At 53.8% G+C, this 27,970-nt stretch overlaps 1 protein-coding gene across 3 annotated transcripts; it reads right to left on the bottom strand.

Annotated features, from left to right (window-relative positions):
* Nucleotides 1-2,630: 2,630 nt before the first annotated feature.
* Nucleotides 2,631-27,970, bottom strand: SLC4A5 (solute carrier family 4 member 5). 3 transcript variants are annotated; one of them, XM_054289173.1, is made up of 24 exons: nucleotides 27,915-27,970; nucleotides 22,240-22,370; nucleotides 20,147-20,307; nucleotides 19,459-19,614; nucleotides 17,804-17,899; nucleotides 16,661-16,716; nucleotides 14,667-14,824; nucleotides 14,504-14,591; nucleotides 14,205-14,359; nucleotides 13,340-13,480; nucleotides 12,777-12,951; nucleotides 12,112-12,245; nucleotides 11,734-12,005; nucleotides 9,175-9,236; nucleotides 8,434-8,634; nucleotides 7,631-7,744; nucleotides 6,184-6,345; nucleotides 5,565-5,743; nucleotides 5,276-5,348; nucleotides 5,054-5,122; nucleotides 4,463-4,636; nucleotides 3,433-3,594; nucleotides 3,242-3,309; nucleotides 2,631-3,082 (listed from the first exon to the last, which is right to left on the bottom strand). In XM_054289173.1, exons 2-24 carry the CDS (start codon nucleotides 22,290-22,292, stop codon nucleotides 2,917-2,919), a joined length of 3,075 nt encoding a protein of 1,024 aa, XP_054145148.1. In that variant the 5' UTR covers nucleotides 22,293-22,370; nucleotides 27,915-27,970; the 3' UTR covers nucleotides 2,631-2,916. The 3 variants fall into 3 exon arrangements, with proteins under 3 accessions (XP_054145148.1, XP_054145149.1, XP_054145147.1); XM_054289174.1 differs by lacking the exon at nucleotides 7,631-7,744 and adding an exon at nucleotides 7,225-7,338; XM_054289172.1 differs by lacking the exon at nucleotides 27,915-27,970 and adding an exon at nucleotides 25,155-25,207.

Genomic DNA, 27,970 nt, shown 5'->3' with positions numbered 1-27,970 from the left:
CTATTTATATTTATATAATATTAATTATAAATAAATAGATATTATAATAATTATACAAAATAGATAATATATATTCCATATTTCTATATATAAATTATAGGTATAGGTAGATATAATTTATACATCATTATATATATTTATGTAATTATATATTTTTATATTTATTTAGAATTCTATTTTATGTTTCTATATATAATTCTATATTTAATATAGAATTATATATTTAATATTTATATCTATAGTTATATATTCTTTATATTTATAAAATGATATCTATTTTATAGTTTTATATATAATTACATATCTTATATATAATTATGTATGTTTAATATAGAATTATATATATTTTTTATATAATTCCATTTTACATTTTAATATTTAATTATATATTTGATATTTATATAATATCTATTTATAGTTTTTATACATGATAATATATCTTATATATAATTATATATGATATATTTTATATATATAATATTTATATAGAGAGAGTTATATATTTTTAAAATAGAATTATTTCTCATTTTTAGGGTTCCCAAAGGCCCCTCGTGCCCCACCCCCGGGAGGGAATTTGGGGTTCCCAATGAAGCACAGGAGAGCTCAGGCTGTGGGAAGCTTTTATTGGTTTGTGTTGAGAGAAATCCAACCTGGTTCAGTGGGGCCGTGCTGGAGGCTGAGCCTGGGTACAAAACCCCAAAGGGGACAAACTGAGCCCAAAGGGGACAAACTGAGCCCAGGAGGGACAAACTGAGCCCAGAAGGGACAAACTGAGCCCAAAGGGGACAAACTGAGCCCAGAAGGGACAAACTGAGCCCAAAGGGGACAAACTGAGCCCAAAGGGGACAAACTGAGCCCAGGAGGGACAAACTGAGCCCAAAGGGGACAAACTGAGCCCAGAAGGGACAAACTGAGCCCAAAGGGGACAAACTGAGCCCAGAAGGGACAAACTGAGCCCAAAGGGGACAAACTGAGCCCAGAAGGGACAAACTGAGCCCAAAACCGAGCTCTGCCCCAGGGCCCAGCTCCCAGAGCCCTGGGCAGCAGGGACAGAATTAAACTGGGACTAAAACCTTAAACCTGTCCAGAGCCCAGGGCAGCAGGGGAAGAGTTAAACCAGGATTAAAACCTTAGAGCTGCCCAGAGCACTCTGAAGCTGGCACGGGGTGGGCACAGGAGCTACAGGAGGGGTTTGGGCAGTGCCAGGGCAGGGGTTGGGCAGTGCCAGGGCAGGGGTTGGGCTCTGCCTCGAGTCCCCGGGGCTGTGCCAGAACCAGAATGAGCAATGCCATGAACAGGGAATGGCCTTGGAGGATTGGGATATTTACAGGGGTCAGCAACAGACCAGTTACAGGGTTGAACTGGTGACCAGTTAACTGGTGTCACTGGTGTCCTGTTTGCAGTGTTTGACTGGTGTCCTATGTACAGTGTTGAACTGGTGTCCCAGTTAAAATGTGTGACTGGTGCCCAGTTACAGTGTTGAACTGGTGTCCCAGTGTTGAACTGGTGTCCTATGTACAGTGTACAACTGGGGTCCCAGTTCAGTAATGTTGAACTGGTGTCCCAGATGCAATCATGTGTCATTGGTGTCCCAGTCTTTACCTGGTGTCCCAGTGTTGAACTGGTTTCCAGTTACAGGGTTTAACTGGTGTCCCAGTGTTGAACTGGTTTCCAGTTACAGGGTTTAACTGGTGTCCCAGTGTTAACTGGTTTCCAGTTTCAGTGTGTCACTGGTGTCCCATTTGCAGTGTGTGTGTCACTGGTGTCCCAGAAGAGCCCCAGTGCTGCTGGTGTCAGTGTCAGGTCAGTTCTGCTCACGGAAGGGCCTGGGGGCTCTGGGAGCGAGAAACCTGAAGGATTCATCCAGGAAAAATGAGAAAAAATCGATTCTAGGGGTGTTGGGAGCAGCGTTCCTAAACCAGGGCTGTGGGTGGAGAAAAAGAAAATTCCTTTAAACCCTCACCATGGCTGGGAAGAGCTGGAGGGAGCCTGGTGGGAAGAGCCCCTTGGGGACCCCAGAACGCTGCTGGGCACTGGGAGGAGCTGCTGGGTGGAACTGGGAGCACTGGGGGCAGGGGCTGCTCTCCCCCCCAGCTGGGAACGGAGCCTCTGGGCAGCAGAGCCAGAGGGAATCCTGGATTCCTCCAGGGAGAATCCTCCAGGGAAAATCCTTGGATTCCTCCAGGGAGGAGCCTCCAGGGAGCATCCTTGGATTTCCCTGGGGCTGTTCCCAGGCCTGGCAGAGGTTACAGGTGAGGATGTGGGGTGGGTGACCAGAGGACCTTGCTGCAGCCACCGTTGCCATTTCCCTGTGGAAAGCAGCCTGCATTCCATCAGGAGCCATCCCTGACTCCCTCTTCATCCCAGGAGCCTCTTCCTCCTCTTCATCCCCATCTTGTGTTTCCTTCTCCTCCTTCTCCTCATCCCCATCCCAGCTGCCTTCTCTTCCTCAGCCCTGTCCCAGGAGCCTCCTCCATCCCCATCCCAGGCGCTTCCTCCTTTCTGGGTCCAACACCACCAATCCCACCCTTCCTGTGCCAGAACCACCAATCCCACCCTTCCTGTGCCAGAATCACCAATCCCACCCTTCCTGTGCCAGAAGCACCAATCCCACCCTTCCTGTGCCAGAATCACCAGTCCCACCTTTCTGGCCCCGTTTCGCCGCCAGCGGCGTTGCCTTCACCCAGTGGGAAGAGAGGGGAATTATGGAGCACGTGACCCTAAACCCACCAGGGCACGTGACCCTAAACCCACTGGGGTGTGGGACCCTAAAATCTGCTGGGGCTTGGGGCCGCCAGGGCCGCCTGTCCGGCAGAGAGGAACGCCCCCCGTTTCCTTTATCCGTCCGTGACCGCGGCGCTATCTCTACCTATCCTAGATATAAATTAAATTAATTTGGGGTCCCGGCGGGCGGGGCTATAGCGTGGTCTCGCTGCCCATGTCCCGCGGGGCCTTCTCGGTGTCGCTGTCCTCGTAGTCCGACTCCATCTCGATCTTCACCTGGGGCACGGCACAGATGGGGTTGCGGGAGTAGTTAAAGGCGGGAGACGACGGGCACGAGATCTTCAGGTGCAGGGTGATACTGGGGGGCAGCAGGGAGAGGGGGGTGAGCAGGGGGGCTGCCCCAAACCTGCCCCAAACCCACCCTGGGGGTGCTGCCCCCGCCCCAAACCCACCTGGAGGTTTTGACCTGAGGGGACCCCAAATTTCCCCCCAGGGATGGGATTGGGGTCCCGGTTACCTGCGGTCCATGTCGGAGCCGTTCGGGGACGAGTCAGAACGCAGAGCTCCAGGGGGAGGCCCTCTTTCCTGGGGGGACACAGAGCTGAGACACTGCCCAGGTGACCCCAGAGCTTCGTCCCAGTTCCCGGTGGGAATTGTCCCTGCCCGGTTCTGGGGTGTCCCCCTGTCCTCGGGTGACCCCGTGCCCACCTCCTCGTCGCTGCTGCTGTCGCCTTTGTTGCCTTTCTTCTTCTTCTTCTTGTCGTCCTCCTTCTTCTTCTCCTTCTCGGGGATGATGTTGTCGATCCAGGCCAGGTCGTGCTGGGAGAAGACGAAATCCAGGAGCCTCCTCACCAGGATCAGGGCCAAGATCTGACAGGGGAGAGGTCCAGGAGCAGCTCAGCCCAAGGTCTGGTGGTGACCACCAAGCCAAAAATCCCTTAAATCCCAAAAAACCCTTTGGAGCGAGGATGGGATTACCCATGATGGAGAAAATGATGGCGACCATGGTGGAACCAGGCCAAAAATTCCATTAAATCCCAAAAAATCCCACTTGGATCAAGGATGGCATTACCATGATGGGGAAGATGATGGTGGCCATGGTAGGACTGCCAAAATCTTCTTAAATCCCAAAAAAACTCCTTTGGGGTGAGGATAGGACTACCATGATGGGGAACATGATGGCGGCATGATGGAACCATGCCAAAAATCCCAAAAAACCCTTTGGATCAAGGATGGGATTACCATGATGGGGAAGATGATGGCAAACATGGTGGAACCACACCAAAAATCCTAAAAAACCCTTCCAAGGTAGGATGAGATCACCATGATGGGAAACATCATGGTGGCCATGATGAGACCATGCCAGAAATCCCAAAAAACCCCTTTGGATCAAGGATGGGATAACCATCATGGGGAAGATGATGGTGGGACCATGCCAAAAATCCCAAAAAACCCTTCCAAGGTAGGATGGGATTACCATGATGGGGAAGATGGTGGCAGCCATGGTGGGACCACACCAAAAATTCCATAAAATCCCAAAAAAACCCTCTGGATGGAGGATGGGATTACCGTGATGGAGAACATGATGATGGTGGGACCACATCAAAAATCCCAAAAAAACCCTTTGGATCAAGGATGGGATTACCATGAGGGGGAAGATGATGGCGGCCATGGTGGGACCACACCAAAAATTCCATAAAATCCCAAAAAAACCCCTTTGGATGGAGGATGGGGTTACCATGACGGGGAAGATGATGGCGGCCACGGTGGATTTGAGGATCCAGAGCACGGCCAGGCAGACGATCTGCACCAGCGTGAAGAGGTGGATGCGGCGCAGCGGGACGTGCCGCAGGAACACGTAGTCGGGCTGGTGCTTGGCCGGCATCAGGAAGAGCTTGCAGCGATCCCAGAACTGCCCGGGAGGAAGGCCAGGGTTAATCCTCAGCCCCACCCCACAGGCTGCCCAGGAAAACCCTATTTTCATCCCCCCCGAATGGGGAATTTGTGGGGTTTTGGTGTTTCTGGGAGGGTTTTGGGTGTCTGCTGTCCCATACATGGAAATTTTGGAGTAAAAATCCTCCTTTTGGAGACAGTCTGTGGTCAGTGAGGAGGAGGAGGAGGATGAAGAGAAGGAGGAGGAGAACAACAAGGATGAGGAGGAGAAGGAGGATGAGGATGATGAGAAGGAGGAGAATGACAAGGATGAAGAGTAGGAGGATGGGGATAAGGAGGATGAGGATGAAGACAGAGCATGAGGAGAATGAGGACAACCTTGAAGAAGATGAAGAGGACGAGGATGAGGAGGATGCTGAGGAGGAAGGGCACTCACCTGGATGCCGTTGAGCGATGCCACGCCCATGTAGAGGAAGACGCCGTAGAGCACCGGCATGGGGATGTACTGGGAACAGGGAACAGCACAGCCTGACCCGGGGAAGGCAGCGGCTCCTCCCCAGGGACAGGGACAGCGCTGGAGGTCACCAGGACGGGACAGGACCCAGCTGTTGTCCCCATGTCCCCAAACCTCTGCAGGGAGGGGGAATGGGATTTTTACCTTCAGGATAGGAGCCAGGAAAACCGAAATGCCCGTGAGCACGAAGACGATGATGCCGGTGACCCTCTGCTCCCTGGAGAGGGGACACGAGCAGGGTCAGCCCGAGGAACCCCCGAGGAACCGAGAACCACCAGTGGGAATGGGACAATTGACAACTCCTGCCACACCCTGATGTCCTCAGGACAGGACAATCCCTGCCTGTCCTTGGTGTCCCCGTGAACGACAATCCCTGCTGTCCCCTCCCAGGACAGGGATGTCCCCCCAGCTCCAGGACCCCTCTCAGGCCCACCTGACCCCCAGGAACTGGGGCTGCTCCCCCGGCGCGCTGGTCTCGGTCTCCATCTTGAGGCTGTCGATGTGGGCGATGGAGATGACGGTGGCGGCCACGTACCAGGGCAGCCCCATGAAGGAGCACACGGCCATCAGGATGCCCACCCAGAAGAGGTCCAGGTGGTACCCGGCTGCCTTCTGCAACACAGCACGGGGGGCTCTGCACGGGGGGCTCTGCCCTGGGGGTGTCCCACAGGCAGGGCCTTGGGGCACCTGGTGTCACCCCAAACACCTGGTGTAACCTTGATGTACCCCATATAGACATGGGGCACCCGGTGTCACCATGGTGTGCCCCACACTGACATGGGGCACCTTGTGTCACCCCATATCACCCCACATCCCACTGTGTCACCCCATATCACCCCTCTGCACCCTGTTACCCAGAGAACTTCACCCCCAGGCCCTCCATCACCCCAAACCCGCAGCTGGCTGAGGCCAGGGGCAGCCCCTGATCCCACCCCAAACCTGGGTGATTTGGGGGATCCATGGGGTGCTGTAGAGGATCCTGGGGTGCCCTGGGTGCTTTGGGGGGATCCCGGGGTGCCCTGGGTGCTGTGGGGGATCCCCGGGGCTCTCACCCTCAGCTTGTGCTCCTTCCTGTTGACGATGACGGCCGTGATCTGCTGGTCCATGAAGATGAGGATGGTGACCAGCAGGGCGGGCAGGGCGCTGGCCAGGTACACCCACCACGGGTTCTTGCCGAAGGGGAACACGAACCAGCCCCGGTCCACGCGCGTGGGCTGGGGAGGACAGCGGGGTCGGAACCTCGGCAACGGGGCACGGGTTGGGAGAACCCAAGGGGTGGCGTTTGGGGACAGCCCTGTCCCGGATCCATCCTAAATCTCGTGCTCCAAACAGCCCCCAAATCCTCATTGGGATCCCCGTTGGGAGAGATCCTTGTTGGGATCCCCATTGGGATCTTCATGGGGATCATCACTGGGATCCTCCTTGGGGTCCATGATTGGGATCCCCATTGGGATTTCTGTTGGGATCTTCACTGTGATCCTTGTTGGGATTTCCACTGGGATCCCCATTGAGATCTTCATGGGGATTGTCACTGGGATCCTCACTGGGGTTTCTATTGGGATCTTCACTGGGATCCTTGTTGGGAATTCCTTTGGGATTCTTGTTGGGATTTCCATTGGGATCTTCATGGGGATCATCATTGGGATCCTCACTGGGACCCCTATTGGGATCCTCCTTGGGGTTTCTATTGGGATCTCCATTGGGATCCCCATTGGGGTCCTCACTGGGATCTTTATTGGGATTTCCATTTGGGTTCCCCATTGGGATCCCCATTGGAATTCTCACTGGGATCTGTATTGGGATCCTCACTGGGGTTTACACTGGGATCCCCACTGGGGTCCTCATTGGGATTTTCATTTGGGTTCTCCATTGGGATCCCCATTGGGGTCCCCACTGGGATCCATATTGGGGTCCCCACTGGGGTTTCCATTGGGATCCTCACTGGGATCCGTACTGGGATCCTCATTGGGTTTTCCATTGGGGCCCCCATTGGAATCCCCACTGGGATCTTCACTGGGATCCCCAGGTCACCCCCTGGCTGGGAGAGGAGAAATCCTTCTGGAATGGGGTTCTGTGGAATTTTGGGTTTTTACCTTGAAGTCGGTAGGCACTTGGAGCTTTGGGGTGTTGAGTCCAAAAAGCACATCCAGCCCCACAAACATTAGTATGGACATAAAGATGGAGAAATCGCTAATGAGCTTACGGAGCTGCCAGCCAGGGGGGGAGAGAGAAAGAAAAGGGAGGAAAAATGGCAAAAAAGGAAAAACAGCAAAAAGGAGAGGAAAAATGGCAAAAAAGGGAGGGAAAATGGCAAAAAAGGAGGGAAAACAACAAAAAGGGAGGAAAAACAACAAAAAAAGAGAGGAAAGAAAGTCAGAAAATTAGAGTATTGTTAGAAAGGTTGAAGTAGCTTTTCAGACAGTGCCTGGAGCTGCGAGATTCCCAAAAGAACCTGGAAATAGAGCGTGGGAGAAGAAAGGAGAGGAGAGGAGACCCAACCTTGATGATACTGGGGATGTGGAGTTTGGGGGTGTCCAGTCCAAAGCAGGCGTCCACTCCACAGAAGAGCAGGATGGAGAAGACATTGGAAAAATCAGCAATGAAAGCCCTGACCTGGAGGCAAGACAGGGAAACGGGGTTGGAAGTGGGATTAACGGGGTGGGAAGGATAAATAATGGGGTGGGAAGGGAATTAATGGGGTGGGAAGGGAATTAATGGGATGGGAAGGGGATTTATGGGGTGGGAAGGGAATTAATGGGAGGGGAAGGGGATTTATGGGGTGGGAAGGGAGCTTGTCAAGGTCTCTGTGGATGTCCCCATCCTCCGGAATTGTCCCTTGGTGTCACCTGCAAACCCCTTTGTTTCCATCGTTAATGAGAACATTAATTAATGCTGGCCCTGATGGGAGCCCTGGTCACTACTGGTCACTGATGTCCATCAGACTCTGGGCTGGTCACCACTTCCCTGTGGGTGGGATCATCCCACAAATCCCTCATCCATGATTCCACCCATTCCTCATCCATCATCCCACAAATCCCTCATCCATCATCCCACAAATTCTTGTTCATTAATTGTCCACCCGTTAATTGTCCACCATTAACCCAACTCCAGTTCAGAGAGGAGGATGCCATAAAAATCAGGGTCTAGAACCTCGGGGAGGACCCCAATCATGGCCAAACCCTCCTAAAACCAGGGATTTATTTTCCTGGAGTTCTCTGCTTCCAACCTTCCCAAACCTCCCAGCAGTTCCCGTTTCCCCTCATTTTTGGGAAAGGATCTGCAGGATTTGGTTCTCTCCTTACCTTGGTGGGGAAGTAGTGGCTGAATTTGAATTTTTTCAGGGTCAGGGTCATGGAGTAGGTGCCAAAGAAGAGGATGAAGGACATGAGGGCCAGGTCGGGCACGAATTTGCAGGATTTTCCCACTAAGCTGCCGCCGTATTTGAGACATTCCTTCTTACTCAGCTGGGTCCAGTCCAGAGCTGTGAGGTTGAGAGCATTGGACTGGCAAGAAACCCAAAAAAAAGCAAAATTAGTGAAATTAAGAATTATTGTGGTGTGCAGGGAAAGGGGGGGTTTCAGCCCAAATCCAGCACAGGTGGTATTTTTAAGGTACAGTGTGGAAGGAAAGGGAAATTTCCTGTCCAAACCCCAAATTTGTGCTTTAAGGGATTGCAATGTGCAGGAAAAGGGAAATCTCTTGTCCAAACCCCAGATTTGTACTTTTAGGATCACGCTGTGCAAGAAAAATGGGATTTCATAACTGAATTTGAGCAAAACCAGCATTTTTGCAAAACAGGGAAATTTCCTGCTCGAACCCCAACAAGAACACTTTGAGCCATTTCAGCACATAAGGAAAGGTGAATTTCCAGAGTTCTGGGGATACCCAAACCCTCAGAGCTGATACAAATTTTGGGGAAAAAAACCCCAATTTGAGTTCCCCTCGCTCCGAGCTGGCCCATCCCACTCCTGGGTGCTGGAATCCCTCAGTTCCCCCTCCCTGATCCCACATTTCCCCAGGGCTGAGCAGCTCCCAGTCCTTACCAGAGACACGTTAGTGCTGTTGGGTGCCACTGGCGCTGAAGCATCGAACAAGGTGGCGTTGGCTGCGGGAGAGGAGTCGGTTATTGAGGCTTTGGGGCTAAACCCGAGCTCTGGGGGTTAAACCCCAGCTGGGCTTGGCCTGCCGAGCCCGCCAGGGATCGGCATCCCCGCATTTTGGGGGCAAATCCCCCTTTTTCTAACTTCTCCCTGATTAATCCCGCGCGCCGGGGAGGACGCGGCGGCTCCTGCGGCAGCTTCTCCCTGTGGGGCTGGGCCAGAGGGGAATTTCAGGAGTTCCCAGTTCCTAAAATTTCTGGGAGCTTCCCAGTTCCTAAAATTTCCCAGTTCCAGGAGTTTCCCAGTTCCTAAAATTTCCAGGAGCTTCCCAGTTCCTAAAATTTCCCAAGAGCTTCCCAAGGAAGCTGCCAGGAACAAGGCAGACTTAAAACCACCATGGTGGAAAGCTGGGAAAGCACCCTCACGTGGTTTTATTTTTGTTTTTTTTTTTTGAGAGATGACACCCAAATCACCCCAAATCACACTCGATTTGCCTTTTTAAAATTATTATTAATTTTTTTTAAAAAATAGTTTGGGGGTGTTTTGGTGTCTTTGGTGCAAAATTCCGTCTTTCCGAGCCCCCGGCACCTTCTCCTCCTCGGCTCTTCAGCGACGCGGCTCCGCGGCTCCGGGAGCACCCCCGGGCTGTCTCGGGGTGCCCCTAAAAGAGGGAATTTGGGAATTCAGGAATTCTGGGATGGCTTGGCCGCCCCCTCTTCCATCCTCTTCGGCCGCCGCCTCCGGCCCCGGCGCCGGGGTTAATGAGGGAGAGCTGGGTCAGGACAGAGAGCCCAGGGCTGCCGGGACCGAGCTCTGGGGACAAACTCAGCCCTAAAAACATCGGGTTTGTTCTCATTTCTCTCCTCCACAACCTTTTCTCTTTCCACAAACCCTATTTTGGGGGTTCTATGCCTTTAAAGGGCGGCACGGCACCGGTGGGGTTAACAGAGGAGCCCTGAGGGCTCCACACAAACCTTTTTAGAGAGAGAGAAAAGTCAAATACATGGAAAAAAAAAAAATAACAATGGAACCCCCCCGAGGGGGGAGAGTATCAAATATTAAAATAGTTTTAATATTTAGAAGGTGATACTCACTTGAGATTGAAATCAGCCCCAATTGATGTGTGCAGCAGAGACAAATATGGGACAAATCAGTTAAAATAATCAAAAATCAGCAGGGATGGAAAAAAAAAAGGGAATTAAAAAAAAATTAAGGATGGAGAGGGAAATAAACATAATTTCTAGGGGGATTTTAAATCCAGCCTGGACACGGCTGCCTCGGGCAGCCAGGGGAGGAGCGGGATCGGGGATTGGGGTGCAGATGCCTCCGGGCTGCTCGGGGTGGGGGCTTGGGGGAGACCTCCCTGGAGGCTGAAGGCTCCTCCCGGGGGTGCTCACGGCTCCGTCCCGGAATTCCGGCTCTGGGGGCTCCGGCTTCGCTCTCTGCGGGTCGGGGTGGGGGCAGGAATTGGTTCTGGTGCTGCTCTGGGGTCCCGGCTCCCAGTGGGGTCGCGGCGCTCACGAGGGGTGGATGAGCAGGAGTGGAGGAAAAATGTGAAATTCAACCCAAAGGCTGCGAGTGCCACGGGCTGAGAGCTCTCCTTGGAGTGCCAGATGTGTTGGGAATGCCTTGGGTGGAGGGGCTTGGGTGCTGCTCTTGAAGGAAGGAGACGGGCAGAACTTCACCATCATCTTCATCCACCGTGACCTTCATCCACCATCATCTTCATCCATCATCATTTTCATCCACCGTCTTCATTGATTGTGACCTTCATCCACTGTCACCTTCATCCATCATCATCTTCATCCACCATGGTCTTCCTTCACCGTCATCTTCATCCGCCTTCACCTCCACCCACTGTCAGTCTCCTCTGGCTGCAGCTGGTGCTCCCCAGAATTTGGATTTTTGACATAATTCAGCTCCTGGGGGAGCAGCCGCTCGCTGCCGTGAGCCCGAAGCCGTCTCTGCTCCCTTCCAGGAGCTCCAAGTTCAGATCTGGGATCATCCAGGACATCTCCCCAAGAGCAAAACCATGGAAGGACCTTCAGCTCAGGGCCCGATGGCCTCTCCTTTTGGAGGAGGAGTGGAAAAAGGAGGAAAACGGTCCATGGAGGTTTCCACACCCAGCTGGGACATCCCGGGGTGTCCCAGACACCGCAGAGCACAGAACCTCTCCAGGTGTTCCCTGGAGACTCAGTTTCCATCAGCAGCAGGCAGGAATCACCCAAAATGTCCTTTTCTTTCTTCCATAATTCCTCTTTATCCATCCAGGTCTGGCTGCTCCAGGCTGAGATCCCAACTCTCCATCCGCTGTGTCCCAGAAGTTCATCCAAGGGGGACGAGGCTCTTCCTCCATCTCCACAGCCCCCTCGGGGGAGGACGATGAGTTCCAGGCGTCTCCAGCCCAGCTGCCTCCTCCTCCCACGTGCTGGGCCGGGACTGATCCACGCCAGGACCCTCCCACCCCCGGCTGCTGCCCGGGCGGCCCCGGGGTGAACTCACCTGGGTCGGGGGCCACGCACTCGCACTTGTACATGGTCACGTAGTCGGGCTTGAAGTCCGAGTTGATGGGGTAGTACTTGAAGGCCCCGATCATCTTCTTGATGGCGTCGTAGATGAAGATGAAGCTGATGAGGGTGGAGAAGCCCTCCTCGGTGAAGCGCGTGATGTACTTGATGATGAAGCTGGCGTCGGTGGCCACCAGGATAAGGCACTGCAGGGCCGAGTGCAGCCCGATCCACAGGCGGAATTCCATGTAGTCGATCCCGTTGCCTCTGGAAGAGGGGACAGGCGGCCCTGTGAGAGCAGCTGGGCACTGGGGACACGTCCCAGCCCCGTGGGGACAGGCCCTGGTGTCCCCTGGCGTGGGCCAGCACTCACTTGCTGAAGTCGAAGAGCAGCTTCTCGAAGATGAGGATGGGGCCGGTGCTGCTGAGGATGATGAGGGGCTGCCCGGCGAAGAGGCAGAACATGGAGCCGGCCATGGCCGTGCCCAGGAAGCTCTCCATGACCCCCTGGGGACGGAGCAGAGGGGGCATCACGGGGGTGCCAGGCCATGCCACGTCCCCACGGACCCCCCGATGGAGATGGGGCTGAGGGACCCGCTCGGGATGGTTGGGACCGTGTCCCATTGCTCCTGGCATTGCCATGGAGGGATTCCGGGGCTCCAGGGCTGCCCATCCCACCTGGCAGAGAACGTCCATCCCCAGAAGCTTGGCATGGCACAAGTGGGGTAAAATCCATCCCATGGATCCCATTACAATCCCATGGATCCCATCAATCCCATCCCATCCCATCCCATGGATCCCATCCCATGCCATCCCATCCCAATTCCACTGATCCCATCCCAATCCCATGGATCTCATCCCATGGATCCCATCCATCCCATCCTATTCCATGAATCCCATCCTCTACCATTCCATGGATCCCATCCCATCCCACTGATCCCATCCCATCCCATCCCATCCCACTGATCCCATCCCATGGATCCCATCCCACTGATCCCACCCCTGCCTGTCCCCAGGCCGGTGACACCTGGGCCACACCTGGTAGTTGTCGGTGGCGTCCCCCAGCAGCCCCCCGAAGGTGATGGCGTTGGTGATGCAGCCCAGGTAGATGAAGAGGATGGCGGAGATGGACTGGATATGGAAACCTTCGTAGAAGTCGCTGGGGAACCAGGGCAGCTTCCTCTTGATATCCAGGTAGAGGCCACCACAAAACCTGCGGAGACACCACCAAGGTGACACCAACACCTGGTGACTTCCACCAAAACAGAATCCTGGAGTCCTGGAGAGGTTTGGGTTGGGAAGGACCTTAAATCCCATCCCATCCCACCCCTGCCATGGCAGGGACAGCTCCCACTGTCCCAGGCTGCTCCAAGCCCTGTCCAGCCTGGCCTTGGGCACTTCTGGGGATCCACAGCTCCTCTGGCCAGCTGGGAGATTTATAAATATTGCTACATAAATATAATTTATATATTGACACATAAATAGATCTGGTGCTGACAAAACCCCTTCCCACCAGGGTTTCACCCCAGGATGAGCCCACAGGAGACGCCAATGGATTCTGGCACCTTCTGGAGGTGTTCTGGGGGTGGTTCCCGGCTCACCTGCCGGTCCAGGCCAGCTCCTCCCCGATCTCGTGGACTTCGGGCATCTCCCCATCGTCGCTGCCGCCGCCGCCCCCGGCGCCCGCCCCGCCGGCCGCGCCGTTCATCTGCCCCACCTCGTTCAGCGAGAACACCGACTTCCTGCGCGACACGTTGGCACCGACACATTGGCACCGGCGGATGGGCACCACTGGATCAGCACCACCGGACTGGCACCACCTCTGGCACTGCCAGGTGGGCACCACTGGATTGGCACCACTGGATCAGCACTGCCACGTTGGCACCGCTGGATGGGCACCACCGGATTGGTGCCATTGGATCAGCACCACCAGATTGGCACTGCCACATCAGCACTGCCACACTGGTGCCACCGGATCAGCACTGCTGGATCGACGCCATTCGATCAACACTGCCATATTGGCACTGCTGCCAGGTTGGCACCGCTGGATGGGCACATGGCCCCGGTGTGAGGACCATGGCCAAGGCTGTGGTGCAGCTCTGAGCTTGCACTGAGTGTGGGTTTTGGGGTGAATTTGGGCAGATTCAGAGCTGGGTTTGGTCAGTTTGTGGAGCCACGGGTTGGGTAGGATTGGATTGGATTGGATTGGGTTGGGTTGGGTTGGGTTGGGTTGGGAGGGACTCCAACCCAAGGATGATCCAGTTCAACTCCTGCCCAGGGCAGGGTCACCTCCCCCTGCCCCAGGAGGGTGGAAACGGCTCTGAGCCGAGCTGGGATCAAACCCTGCTGCAAACCCAGCGTGTCTGGGACGTCTGGAGGCGTCACTTCCAGGGATGCAGCCAAGCGAGGCTCTGCCCCCCAGAACTGGACGCGGGCGTGGCCGCGGGCTGGTGCAGCCCCACCCACCTCTTCTCAGCCGAGGGCACTTTTTTGGGGGGCTCGATGCGGATGTTGGGGTCCCACTCGCCGGGCGGGAGGACGATGACCTCGTCCAGGAACTCGTCGATGCCGGCGATCAGGTCCTCCCTGTCCCGGGCCTTGTAGGCAACGTCGCTGAAGAGCTGGGGGTGGACACGGGACAGGGTCACCTCCAGCCCCACGTCCTCCTGGGGGTTTCAATCTCAATTTTTGGGGTGATAAAGTGGAAATTGATTTTTTTGCTGGGTTCTGGGTCCCACACGAGGGCTGGGGTGGCCTCCACTCACATCGTCCACCATGAGCGTGGCGATGGCCCTGCCGATCTCGTTGTAGGATTTGGCCTTTCCCGCCGGGCCGAGGAGGATGAAGAGGAACCTGGGGAGGAAGAGGAGCCGTGTTGGCCACCTGGGAGCCCTGGTGCCACCACGCCCTTCCAGGGGCAGCGCTCACCTGGTGGGGACGGGCACCTCGGTCACCCCGCCCAGCATGGTGGCCTGGAGCAGCCTCACAAAGGCCACAAAGGGTTTCTCCAGGAACTCCACCTCCCCCACCAGCACGTTGGAGGCCTCGGCGTCCTTGGGGATCTTCTTGATGAACTTGTTCTTCAGCTGTCGGCAAAGACGAGATCGAGGAAGGGAGCGGTTGCCAAAATTTGGATTTTCCCCCTATTTTTTCCCCACCAAAATTGGAGCTTCAGGCTCCAAGATTTCACCTCTGGTTGTCCCAGGACTCCCAGAGGTGAGGACTGAGGAGCCAGGAAAAAGAAGCCAAATTTCTTCAGAAACGTGGCAAAAACTGAGACTAAACTGCACCCCCAGGGCTCCACCACCCAACCAGCAACGTTTGCTTTTGCTCTCCTGGATTCTCTGCAAGGAAAACTCCCTGAAACGCCCCTGTGGAAAACCTGAGCCAACCCCAGGGGTGCTGCAGCGAGCCAGGAACATTTTTAGAGTTTATTTCCATCTCCTCATGGCACAGAACCCCCAAGCCCAGCATGGGGGAGGTTTTTGTGCCTCCCCAGCCCCGTTGTGGGAGCTGGAACAATAATGGGAGGAGGAAAACCTCATCCATGGATTTATTCCCCAGGTCTCTTCTCCCCTGCAGCTCTTTTCATTGCAGCCTAAAAGGGTTCAATAGGCAGCCAGGCAGGGAGTTATGATAATCTATATGGCAGCATGAGGGCAGGCATGTGAGCCGGGCAGCCGCCTCGCCCCGGCCTAATCTTCTAAATCCAAATGGAAAAAAAAAAAAAAATCATAATAATAATAAAGCAACTCCTCCAGTTCTGCTCGGAATAAGAGCAGGAGTTACCAGCGGCCACTAAGCTTCGTGTAACACTTAAAAAGTCCCTTTGTAGTGGGCCTAATAGGGTGATTAAACCTAAATGCTTTGCATATTTTGGGATTAACCCTCCGAACCCCATTGCTGGAGGGGATATTTGGGGTTCCTGACTGGGCACCACTGGGATGGAGTCATTTCAGGTGGTGTCCCTGTCCCCTGGCTCCCTGCAGAACGTGGATTTCCATCCATGAAATCCAAGGGAATCAAACATTATTTATTGTGATTGGGCTTGCCCTAAAGGGCATCACCCCAGGTAAGACCAGTGAGGACATCCCAGGGGAAAAGCAAGTGGTTATCCCATCCCATTCCCTAAAAACCCAAAGGAAGTTGTAATCCCATCCCATTCCCTAAAAAACCAAAGGAAGTGGTTATCCCATCCCATCCCATCCCATTCCCTAAAAACCCAAAGCAAGTGGTTATTCCATCCCATCCCATCCCATTCCCTAAACCCCAAAAAAAGCTGTTATTCCATCCCATTCCCTAAAACCCCAAAGGAAGTTGTAATCCCATCCCATTCCTGAAAATCCCCCAGGGTCGGTGATTCTGCCTTTGGTTTATGGTGAAATCAGGAACAGAAACAAAGCAAAGCTCATACAGGGAACCAGCCATTCCCAGAAAAATCTGGGATGGGAAGGGGACAAAAATCCCACTGATCCATCCCATCCCCAGCTCCTCCTGAAAGCAACCCCACAAGGAAAAGCCCCCCAAGGCCTCTGGGCTGAGCTTTGCATTGGGGAACCTCAGAAAAAGCAAATCCCACCCCAAATCCCAGCCCCTCACCCCCAGAGCTGCATTTAAGAGCTCGGATGGGATTTGCCACCCTCTCCCTTTAGGATTCCCACATTTCCAAGCAGCTCCCTGCAGATGTGGAGGGAATTTCTGCCCCACCCTGGTGGATTTGGGCTCCTGGCTCGTCCCTCACCCCGTGCTGAGAGCTCGGGTGTCACCTCTGGGGCAGCTTCCCCACGGCGATCAATACAGCAATTAACTGCCCTAATTAGGAGTTTGTGTGGGCATCGACCCAGCCGCGGCTCACATGGACCCGACACCCAGCAGGGATCGTGCTGGGGTTTGGGATTTTGGGAATTTGGGATTTTGGGTACCTGGTCAGTGCTCGGGGTGTCCGAGATGTCGTTCATGCTCCGGCTCTGGGCGTGACCTGGAGGGAAGGGAGGGAGGGTGAGGAAAAGGGAAAAGCCGCCCCAGGAGCCAGGAGAAAACCCAGTGAGGGGAGTTTGTGACAAGAAATAAAATATTGGTGATGGTGTCTGGGCTTGCAAAGCAGCAGCAGTGCCATGAAAACGCGGGAATTAGGGGAAATTCCTCCTGTGAAAGGGTGGGAAGGGGGCAGTGATGGAGTCCCCATCCCTGGAAGGGCCCAGAAACCCTCTGGATGTGGCACTTGGGGACACCGTGGTGCTCCCTGATCTCAGAGGGCTTTTCCAGCCCTGATGATCCCAAAGCTCCATAGATGGGCCCGTTTCCAGTCTCGGCCACACAAACCAGGGTTCCTTTGGGATGTCCCAGCTGCCCTCTCCCAGCCCAGCAATCTTTCAGGATTCCCTCCCTCTTCCAGCGCCGTTCCCTCCCTCCCTAAAGACTCCAAGGAATCTTTTCCTGCACCCCACACCGGCTCATCCCAAATCCCTGCTGCACTTCTGTGGTGGGACCTCATTGCAACCCCCCACTCTGCCCCTGGGGCTGGGAATTTGGTGCTCCAGGGAATTATTTGGTTTTCAAGGAATTATTTGGTGTTCCATGGAATCATTTGGTATCCCAGGGAATCATTTGGTGTCCCAGGGAACTATTTGGATTTCCAGGGAATGATATGGTGTCACAGAGAATAATGTGGTGTCCTGGGGAATAATTTGGTGTCCCAGGGAAGGCTGTGGTATCCCAGTGAATTATTTGGTGCTCTAGGGAACTGTTTAGTTTTCAGAGAATTATTTGGTGTCCCATTTAATTATTTCGTGTCCCAGAAAGTGCTGTGGTGTCCCAGGTTATGCTGTGGTGCCCTGGAGAAGGCTGTGGTGCCCCAATAAATTATTTGGTGTCCCAGGGAAGGCTGTGGAGCCCCAGTGAATTATTTGGTGTCCCAGTGAATTATTTGGTGCCCCAGGGAATCATTTGGTGCCCCAGGGCAGTCTGTGGTGCCCCAGGGAATCATTTGGTGCCCCAGGGCAGTCTGTGGTGCCCCAGGGCATGCTGTGGTGCCCGGGTCAGTGCCGGTGCCCTGCCCCACTCACGCAGGCGGCCGTAGCTGGTGCTCTGCCGCAGCCGCAGGTCCTCGGTGGAGCGGTGGAAGGCGGCGCCGGCAGCCGGGCCCCGCACGGGGCTGCGGGCTGGGGAGAGAGAGGGGAGAGGGTGAGATGGGGTGGGATCCTGTGGGAATGTGGGGATGGGATCCTGTGGGAATGTGGGGATGGGATCCTGTGGGAATGTGGGGTGGGATCCTGTGGGAATGTGGGGTGGGGATCCTGTGGGAATGTGGGGATGGGATCCTGTGGGAATGTGGGGTGGGATCCTGTGGGAATGTGGGGAGGGGATCCTGTGGGAATGTGGGGAGGGGATCCTGTGGGAATGTGGGGTGGGATCCTGTGGGAATGGGGGATGGGATCCTGTGGGAATGTGGGGATGGGATCCTGTGGGAATGTGGGGAGGGATCCTGTGGGAATGTGGGGTGGGGTCCTGTGGGAATGTGGGGTGGGATCCTGTGGGAATGTGGGGATGGGATCCTGTGGGAATGTGGGGTGGGATCCTGTGGGAATGTGGGGACAGGATCATGTGGGGAACGAACATCAGGAGAAAGATCCCATAGGGAACATCAGGAGCAGGATCCCGTTGGGAATGTGGGGACGCGATCCCATTGGGAATATCAGGGCAGGATCCATTGGGAATGTGGGGACAGGATCCCGTTAGAATGTGGGGCAGAATCCCATTGGGAATGTCAGGACCGGACCCCACAGGGAACACCAGGATGCTCCAGGAGCTGCTGGCGACCAACCCCAGCCTGCAGCAGCGAGTGACCTCCCGCTAAACCCGCGGGAACAATCGGGAACGGGCCCAAATCCCCTTTTGTAAGGGCAGGGACAGCGGGATCAGCCGCGGCCAGACCGGATTTGTCTGCGGCCGCCGCGCCAGCAAAGCCCAGCGGCACCGAGCCCGGCGCCGGCGGGTGCCACCGTCCTTGTGTGGCGCCAGCGCGCGGTGACGTCATCATCATACAGTGACGTCATCAACACATGGTGATGTCATCATCACCTATTGCCCCACTGTGATGTCATCACACAGTACCACTGACCCCCACAGTGACATCATCACACAGTCATTGTCACCACTGTGATGTCATCCCACAATGACATTGATGCCACACAGTGACCTTGGCCCCATGGTGGCATCATCACACAGTGCCATTGTTTCCACAGTGATGTCATCACAGATTGCCATTGTCATCACAGTGATGTCATCACAGTGCCATTGTCCTCACATGGTGATGTCATAATACAGTGGCATTGTCACCACACAGTGGTGTCATCACACAATGATGTCATCACACAATGATATCCTCACACAGTGCCATTGTCCTCACACGGTGATGTCATCACACGATGATGCCATCACACGATGACATCACCACACACTGACATTACCATCACACTGTGATCTTGCCCCTCACACAACGATGCCATCACTCAATGACGTCACCAAACGGTGACACTGTCCCTGCCGCAGCCACATCCCTCACACGGCGCTGTCCCTGTCCCACACTGTCCCTGTCCCCAGAACCTCCTTGTCCCCACCTCCCACTGACCCCCACCCCCACCAGGGCAGAGTTTTGGGCCCCCTCCCGCCCTCCCGGGTGTGTCCCAGCCCCGGTTCCCCGTCCCTGCCCGGCGCTCACCGGTGTTGGAGGACACGGATTTGCCGATGTCGGCCAGCGAGCGGTGGATCGGCTTCTTGGTCTGGTGCCGGTGCTTGCGCAGGAGGACGAAGCTGAGCTTCTCCCGCAGCTCCGGCTTCAGCAGCCCGTCCTCGATCTGCTTCTCGATGACATCGTCTGCAAAACACACGGCCGTGGTGACCCCCAAAACCCCCCCAAAATGTCCCCAAGAACATCCCCAAAATGTCCTCAAAATGTCCCATCCTCGATCTGCTTCTCGATGACATCGTCTGCAAAATGCAGCCATGGTGACTCCAAGAACATCCCCAAAACCTCCCCAAAATGTCCCCAAAATATCCCATCCTTGATCTGCTTCTCGATGACATCGTCTGCCGTGGTGACCCTCAAACCCTCCCCAAAATGTCCCCAAAATGTCCCCAAAATGTCCTCAATCTGCTCCTCGATGACATCACCTGCACACACCCATCCATGGTGATCCAGGGGTGACCCCAAAATTCCCCCCAGAATCTGCTGCTTCAGCAACGACCCCCAGACCCCCCAAAACCTCAACACAACATTTCTGGGAGCAGCTGATGGCTCCCAACTCCTCCCTTTGCTCATTCCTGGACAAATCCAGGAGAAAAAAAAGTATTTCAATCCATTCCCACCATTTTAGGACATGGGGGAAAAAACCTCCAGGGGCTCCTACCAATAATTTGGGGCAAGGAGTATCCGTCGAGGTCCAGGAGCACCGTTCCTGTCTGGAGACACGTCCGCAGCTCAAAGAGGCTGTGCAGGGACAGCGTGGACACGTGGGGCTTGCTCCACCTCTCACCGCCTTCCTCCACCTTCTCCTCGAACTTGATCCACCTGGAACGGGAGCAGGACGGGGCAGGTGTGAGGAGCTGGGAACGGCTTTTCCTTCCTGGGGAGTTTCCCTGCTTGGAGAGCCTGGATTGATTCATCTCACAGGGTTCTCGCTCGTTATCCAGGGTGGGAAGGGAGGATCTGGTGGAGCATTCCCAAAAGTGCTGCCCGTGGGGTTGTGGAGGGAGGGAATGCTCCAAATCCCACCAGGAAACCCAAACCCATGGATTTATCCCTCCTCAAATTGTATCTGTGGGATTTGGGAGATGTGGGATGGAGGAAGAGCTCCCAATCCCACCAGGAAACACAAATCCATGGATTCATCCCTCCTCAAATTGTATCTGTGGGATTTGGGAGATGTGGGATGGAGGAAAACTTCCAATCCCACCAGGAAATCCAAATCCATGGATTTTGCCCTCCTCAAATTGCTCCTGAGAGGTTTGGGAGCTGTGGGGGGAAGGAGAAGCTCCCAGTCCCAGCAGGAAACCCAAATCCATGGATTTATCCCTCCTCAAATCGCTCCTGTGGGATCTGGGAGCTGTGGGGTGGAGGAAAAGCCCTGACAGAGCCCCACCCCACACCTCCCATCCCTGATTTCTCTGGAGAATCCCGATCTCCAACCCTTCCTCTTTCCTGGGATGGAATTCAAACTCCCCGCCCAGCGCCGCCGCCGCTCCCCCAAAGCCGATTAGGGCGCTGCTCCTCTGCCTTCTGCCCCGTTTTCCAAGGAATTTGGGTCATTATGGAGAGTGGGATTGGGGGCAGGAATCCCTTTAGGATTGGGGCAGGAATTCCTGTGGGATTGGGGCAGGATTCCCTGTGGGATTGGGGCAGGATTCCCTGTGGGATTGGGTGGGATTGGGACAGGAATTCCCTATGGGATTGGGGCAGGAATTCCCTATGGGATTGGGGCAGGAATCCCTGCGGGATTGGGTGGGATTGGGACAGGAATTCCCTATGGGATTGGGGCAGGAATCCCTGTGGGATTGGGTGGGATTGGGGGCAGGAATCCCTGCGGGATTGGGTGGGATTGGGACAGGAATTCCCTATGGGATTGGGGCAGGAATCCCTGTGGGATTGGGTGGGATTGGGGCAGGAATCCCTGCGGGATTGGGTGGGATTGGGGCAGGAATCCCTGTGGGGATTGGGTGGGATTGGGACAGGGAATTCCCTATGGGATTGGGGCAGGAATCCCTGTGGGATTGGGGCACGGCTCCAGCGACACCTTTGTGCCGCCATCGGCATCCCGGGATTCCTTTGCCGAGGATTCCATTTTCAAACCCTCCCAAAATCCCATTTTCCAGCATTTCCCCCATTCAGGAATATCCTTTTCTAACCCCCCTAAATCTGACACTCATTCCCTGATACTCCATTTTCAAAATCCCATTTTTCAGCATTTTCTTTTCTGACACTCCCAAATCCAACTCTCATTCCATGACATTCCATTCCCAAACCCTCCAAAATCCCATTTTCCAGCATTTTCTCCCATTCAGAAATGCCCTTTTCTAACCCCCTAAATCCAACTCTCATTCCCTGATATTCTATTTTCGAAATCCCATTTTTCCTGCATTTTCTCAATTCAGAAATGCCATTTTCTAACACCCTTATAAACAATGTCCATACTCTGATATTCCATTTTCAAAACCCCATTTCCCCCATTCAGAAATGCCCTTTTCTAACCCCCTTAAATCCAACACTCATTCCCTGGTATTCCATTTTCAAAATCCCATTTTCCAATTCAGGAGTGTCCTTTTTTCCCCCAATGCTCATTCCCTGATATTCCATTTTCAAAATCCCATTTTCCCCCCCATTTCCCCCATTCAGAAATGCCCTTTTCTAACCCCCCAAATCCAACACTCGTTCCCCAACCTTGCTTCCCTGCAGGGACATTTTGGGACGGGGATTTCCCCCATTCCCCATTCCCGGATCCCTGACCTGGCCGACTCCTTCCACTCCATGTCGTCGCCGTCGCGCTGCAGCGTGTCCATCTCGGTGAACAGCGTTGGGGTTGGGCGCCTCGTCCTCCTCGCCCAGGATGTACCGGAGCCGCTCCGCGGCCGGGGACACTGCGGGAAAAACCGATGGAATTCCCGGGCGGGAAACGGGATGGGCCCGGGGGGAACGGCCCAAGGGGGCAAAAACAGGGATGGAAATGGAGGGAAATGTCTGAGGGAATGGGGGGAATTCTGAATGATCCCATCCCAAATTCACTGTGCTGGAATTCCAGGGAAAAACGGGATGGGCCCCCTGGGAATGGCCCAGAGGGGTAAAAACAGGGATGGAAATGGGGGAAATGTTTGAGGGAATGGGGGGAATTCTGAATCATCCCATCCTGAATTCCATGTGCTGGAACTCCGGGGAAAATGGGATGGGCCCGGGGGGAACGGCCCCAAAGGGGCAAAAAAAGGGATGGAAATGGAGGGAAATGCTTGAGGGGATGGGGAAGCTCCATCCCAAATTCCCCTGTGCTGGAATTCCAGATGGGCCCGGGGGGAACGGCCCCAAAGGGGGCAAAAAAAGGGGTGGAAATGGAGGGAAATGTTTGAGGGGGATGGGGGAACCCCATCCTGAATTCCCTGTGGGATAAAGCTGGAATTCCATAGAAAATGAGATGATCACAAAACAAGGGATGAAAATGGAGGGAAATGTTTGAGGGGATGGGGGAACCCCATCCTGAATTCCCTGTGGGATAAAGCTGGAATTCCATGGAAAATGAGATGATCACAAAACAAGGGATGAAAATCCAGGGAAATGTTTGAGGGAATGGGGCACTCCAAGTGATCCCATCCCGAATTCCCTGTAGGAAAAAGAGCTGGAATTCCATGGAAAATGGGATGATCACAAAAAAAAAAGGGATAGAAATGGAAGGGAAATGTTTTGAGGAAATGGGGGAACTCCAAGTGATCCCATCCCGAATTCCCTGTGCTGGAATTCCATGGAAAATCCCCCTCCATCCTGCAGGGAAAGGCCCTGAGGGGCACTTGGGATGGCAAAAAAAGGGAAAATGGGAATTTTGGGGCAAAATCTGGGAATAACAAAGTTGGGTAATGCAGCACTTTAAAAATCAGGGGATTAAATTAAATGGATAAATGGGGGGGAAAATGGGAATTTTGGGGCAAAATGCTCCTTTTCTCCAAGCTGGGAATAACTAAATTGGGTAATGAAGCACTTAAAAAAATCAGGGAATGAAATGACATGGATAAATGGGGGGAAAATGGGAATTGTGCCCCTTTTCCTGCCCAAAGCAGATGAGCCCATGGCCCAAAAGGAGAGGATGTCCCTTTAGGCTGAGCCTGCTTAAACCCCTTAAGCCCCTCTGAGCCGAGCCCAAAGGCTGCCAAGGTCCAGCCCTGCTGCCATTCCCACCAATCCCTTCCTGTAATTCCGAATATTCCAGGGAATTCTGGGGCTGGGCTCCGTGCCTGGAGGGTTTCAGGCTCCCTAAGCCTGGGCTTGTTCTCGGAAAAGGGATGAAACGGGTGAAATTCTGGTCAATCCTTCAGCCAACCCTAATATTACCAAAAAAAAACCCCCAAATTTCACGAAAAATAAATCGGGATTTTGCTGGAAATTGAGGTCTCTGGTGGAAAAATTGGGATTTGGATTCCTGTGCTTGATTTTGGGGTTGCTGCTCCCGGCTCTGCCCAAATTCCCTCTCTAAAATTGGATCTGTCCTTCCCCACCCTCCTCAGGGCCTCATTTTGGGGTCTCTGCCACCCCCGAAACCCCAAAATCTGAAAGAATTCTCCTGCAGAAAGAGCTTTTTTAGCTTCTTTCCCTTGTCCTGACAGATTTTAGGGAATTATTCCAACCTCCCAGCTCCTCCTGTTTGGGGTTTTTGCGTTCCTGGGAATTCCACCCGGCTCAGAAAACCCCAGGGAGCTGCAGGTGTTGCTTGGAGAGGGGGAAAAGTGGCACAAATCCCATAAAACACCCCAAAATCAGCTCCAGATCTCCTTGAATCAGGTTTTAGGATGGGAAAACTCCGGGATTTCAGCCACTGTGGATTCCCAGGGAATATTCAGGATCATTTCCATGGGGAACAGGACAGGAATGATTTAAATCCCATTTATCCGAGGTGCAGCCTCACCCTCACATCCCAACCCTGACCCCACAATGAAACCTCGCCTGGGGATCCTTTTCCAAACCAAAATTCCCACTAAACTGGGATAAAATCGGGAAATCAGGGAATGGGGCTCTGCAATTGAGCCAGGACTAAGCCTGGTTTAAAGTCCAGCCTTATCCAGGGGCTGCCGTGGGCTCTCCACAGCTTTTCCTGAAATTTCCTGTGCATTTTCCAAAGCTTTTCCCAGATTTTCCTGTGCATTCTCCACAGTTTTTCCCTGGATTTTCCTGTGGATTTTCCAAAGCTTTTCCCAGATTTTCCTGTGGGTTCTCCACAGCTTTTCCCTGAATATTCCTGTGAGTTCTCCACAGCTTTTTTCTGCATTTTCCCGCCTCGGACAAGTCCCCAGTGCCCCAAAACCCAGGAGAGCGGGATGCCCATCCCATGGGATAAGTTTTCTCAAAATCCCCAGGTTTGGGATATTTCTGACCCTTCCAAAAACTGACTTTTCCCCTGAGGAGCAGCTGGAGCTGCCCCATTGATTTTTGGAATGAGCTTTAGTCCTCTGCCCTTTTACAAGCCCCAAAGTTGCTTTTCTGAGGGAAAAACCACCAAAAAAACCCCAAGGATCTTTTCCCCCTCCCACCACAATGCTGGGAAATAAAAACCCCAAACCCTGCCTGGAGTTGTTTCCATTTCTTCCCCCATTTCTCCCTGTTTTAACCCCAAAGTTTCACTGCAGGACCCCAAATAAAAAACAAAAAATAAAAGCCCCAAACCCTACCTGGAGTTGTTTCCATTTCTTCCCCCATTTCTCCCCGTTTTAACCCCAAAGTTTCGCCGCAGGATCCCAAACCGCCGCCGAGAGCCGGAGTTTCCCCGTTCTCCTTTTTCTCCTTTCTCCTTTATGCACTGCAGCTCGCTAAACTCCCGGCTTAGGGAGCAGATTACGGCACGAAAATCCTGCCCTGCTCGGCTCCCATGACGGGAAGTTACCAAAGCGCCGGGATGCGCTCGGGAAGGCGCCGGGGAGAGCCCAAAATCCCGAAATTCACAGTGGGAAGAGCCCAAAATCCCCCAAATCTGCGGCGGGAAGAGCCCATCTGCGGCGGGAAGAGCCCGAAATCCCCAAATCTGCAGGAAGAGCCCAAAATCCTCAAATCTGAGGTGGGAAGAGCCTGAAATCGCCAAATCTGAGGGAAAAGCCCAAATTCCCAAATCTGTGGTGGGAAGAGCCCAAAGTCCCCAAATCTGTGGGAAGAGCCTGAAATCCCCAAATCTGCAGCGGTTTTCAGGGGGGATAAAAAAGTACAGGGATGAGGGAGATTTGGTGGTTGTGGGGTTGAGGATTTGGGTTTGGGCTGTTTTGTTTTTAATATGGAAAATGAGGATTTTGGTCCAAGCCGCCAAAGTGGGGTGGAGTTGTTGGTGAGGGGATGTTGGTGGTTGTGGGGAGGAGGGAAAGGGGGAAAAAGGGGAAAAAATGAGGGAAAAAGGGGGGAAAAGAGGAGGGAAAAGAGAGGGGAAAAGAGGGAAAAGGAGGGGGAAAAGGGGAAAGAGAGGAGAATAGGGGATAGGGAAGGAAAATTGGGGAAAAGGAGGGGAAATAGGGGAAATAGGGGAAAAAGAGGAAAAAGAGGGGGAAAAGAGGGGGAAAGGAGGGAAAAGGGGAAAAAGAGGAGAATAGGGGAAAAGGAAGGAAAATTGGGGAAAATGAGAGGAAAAGAGGGGAAATAGGGGAAAAGGAGGGGGAAAGAAGGGGGAAAAGGAAAGGAAAAGGAGGGGAAAGGAAGGAAGGGACGTGCCCCTGCTCCCGCCTCCGCCGAGGGCACGAAGGAGCCGCCAGCAAATCAAAAATCTCTTCCCATGCAAAAAAACCGGGAAAACTTTGGCTGGGCCTGAGCCCGAATGCAAATTTCCAGCAGCGGGGTGGAAAATCCCAGCCCATGGAAGGGCTCGGCCGCCGCCTGTGTTCGCTCCCCTGTGAAATGTTAATCTGCCCTAAGGAGATTTCCCCCCTGAGGAGCGGCAGAGCCCGGCGGGAACACGCTGTGATTCCCCAGGGCTGTCTGGAACCCCAATCCCAGCGGGGAAACTCCATCTGAATCACATTCCAATGGGAAAAACCCACTCGGAATAAGGTGTGGTTCCTGAAGGCTGTGGGGAACTGCAATTCCAGCAGGAAAACATCTCCAAACCCAACCCAAATCCCATTTCATTGGGAAAAACCCATTGGGAACAAGGTGTGAAGGTTGTGGGGAACCCCAATCCCAACAGGAACCCCTCCAACCCCATTTCAATAGGAAAAACCCATCAGAAACACAGTGTGAAGGGTGTGGGGAACCCCAATTCCAGACAGGAAATCCCCCTCCAAATCCCATAATCCCATTATAATGGGAAAAACCCCTTGGGAATAAGGTGTGGTTCCTGGAGCTTGTCTGGAACCCCAATCCCAGCAGGAAAACTCCATCCAAACCCATTTCAACAGGAAAAACCCATCAGGAACAAGGGGTGAAGCTTGTGGAGAACCTCAATCCCATCAGGGAACCCCCTCCAACCCCATTTCAATGGGAAAAACCCATCAGGAACACGGTGAGATGTCTATAAGTTTTCTGGAACCCCAATTCCAGCCAGGAAAACCTCTCCAAATCCCATTTCATTGGGAAAAACCCATTGGGAACAAGGTGTGAAGGTTGTGGAGGACTCCAATCCCAGCAGGAAACCCCTCCAACCCCCTTTCAATGGGAAAGACCCATTGGGAACAGGGTGTGATGTCCAAAAGTTTTCTGGAACCCCAATCTCAGCAGGAAAACTCCATCCAAATCCCAATCCAATGGGAAAAATCCATCGGGAACACGGTGTGAAGGGTGTGGGGAACCCCAATCCCATCAGGAACCCCCTCCAACCCCAACCCAAATCCCATTTCAATGGGAAAAATCCATCAGGAACCAGGTGTGATTCCCAAAGGTTGTCTGGAACACCAATCCCAGCAGGAAATCCCCTCCAAACCCCATTTTAATGGGAAAAACCCACCAGGAACAAGGCATGAAGGGTGTGCAGAACCCTAATCTTAACATGAGCCCCCTCCAACCCCATTTCAATGGGAAAAACCCATCGGGAATAAGGTGTGACTCCCAAAGCTTCTCTGGAACCCCAATCCCAGTGGGGAAACTCCATCCAAATCCCAATCCAATGGGAAAAACCCGTCGGGAACACGGTGTGAAGGGTGTGGAGAACCCCAATTCCATCAGGAACCCTCTCCAACCCCATTTCAATGGGAAAAACCTATCAGGAACACGGTGTGAAGGGTGTGGAGAACCCCAATTCCATCAGGAACCCTCTCCAACCCCATTTTAATGGGAAAGACCCCTCAGGAACATGATGTGAAGCTTGCGCAGAACCCCAATCCCATCAGGAACCCCCTCCAACCCCATCCCAACGGCCCCACCAAACTCAGGACGGGCGGGTCAGCGTCACCACAGCGCGACCCCGACCCAATCCAACCCCAAATCCCCCCCTGTATTTCGGCCGCCCCGGCACTCACTGGTCCTGCTGGCGTTGTCGTTGGCGCTCTCGGGCCAGCCCTGCCCCTCGTCCGTG

Source organism: Melozone crissalis, unplaced genomic scaffold (genome assembly GCF_028551555.1).
Source record: "Melozone crissalis strain CALT ecotype California unplaced genomic scaffold, PUWL_Pcris_2 ptg000064l_1, whole genome shotgun sequence".
Taxonomy (NCBI): domain Eukaryota; kingdom Metazoa; phylum Chordata; class Aves; order Passeriformes; family Passerellidae; genus Melozone; species Melozone crissalis.
Note: the sequence above shows the minus strand (reverse complement) of the source record. Positions and strands in the feature narration are given on the sequence as shown.

What these genes read in the sequence shown, in the direction of transcription:
- SLC4A5 (XM_054289173.1), bottom strand. Translation starts at nt 22,292, where the DNA reads ATGGACACGCTGCAGCGCGACGGCGACGACATGGAGTGGAAGGAGTCG. An exon ending in ACAGCACTAACGTGTCTCTG is followed by an intron (nt 8,635 to 9,174) that starts GTAAGGACTGGG and finishes GTTTCTTGCCAG; the next exon opens with TCCAATGCTCTCAACCTCAC. An exon ending in GCCACTACTTCCCCACCAAG is followed by an intron (nt 7,745 to 8,433) that starts GTAAGGAGAGAA and finishes TCTTGCCTCCAG; the next exon opens with GTCAGGGCTTTCATTGCTGA.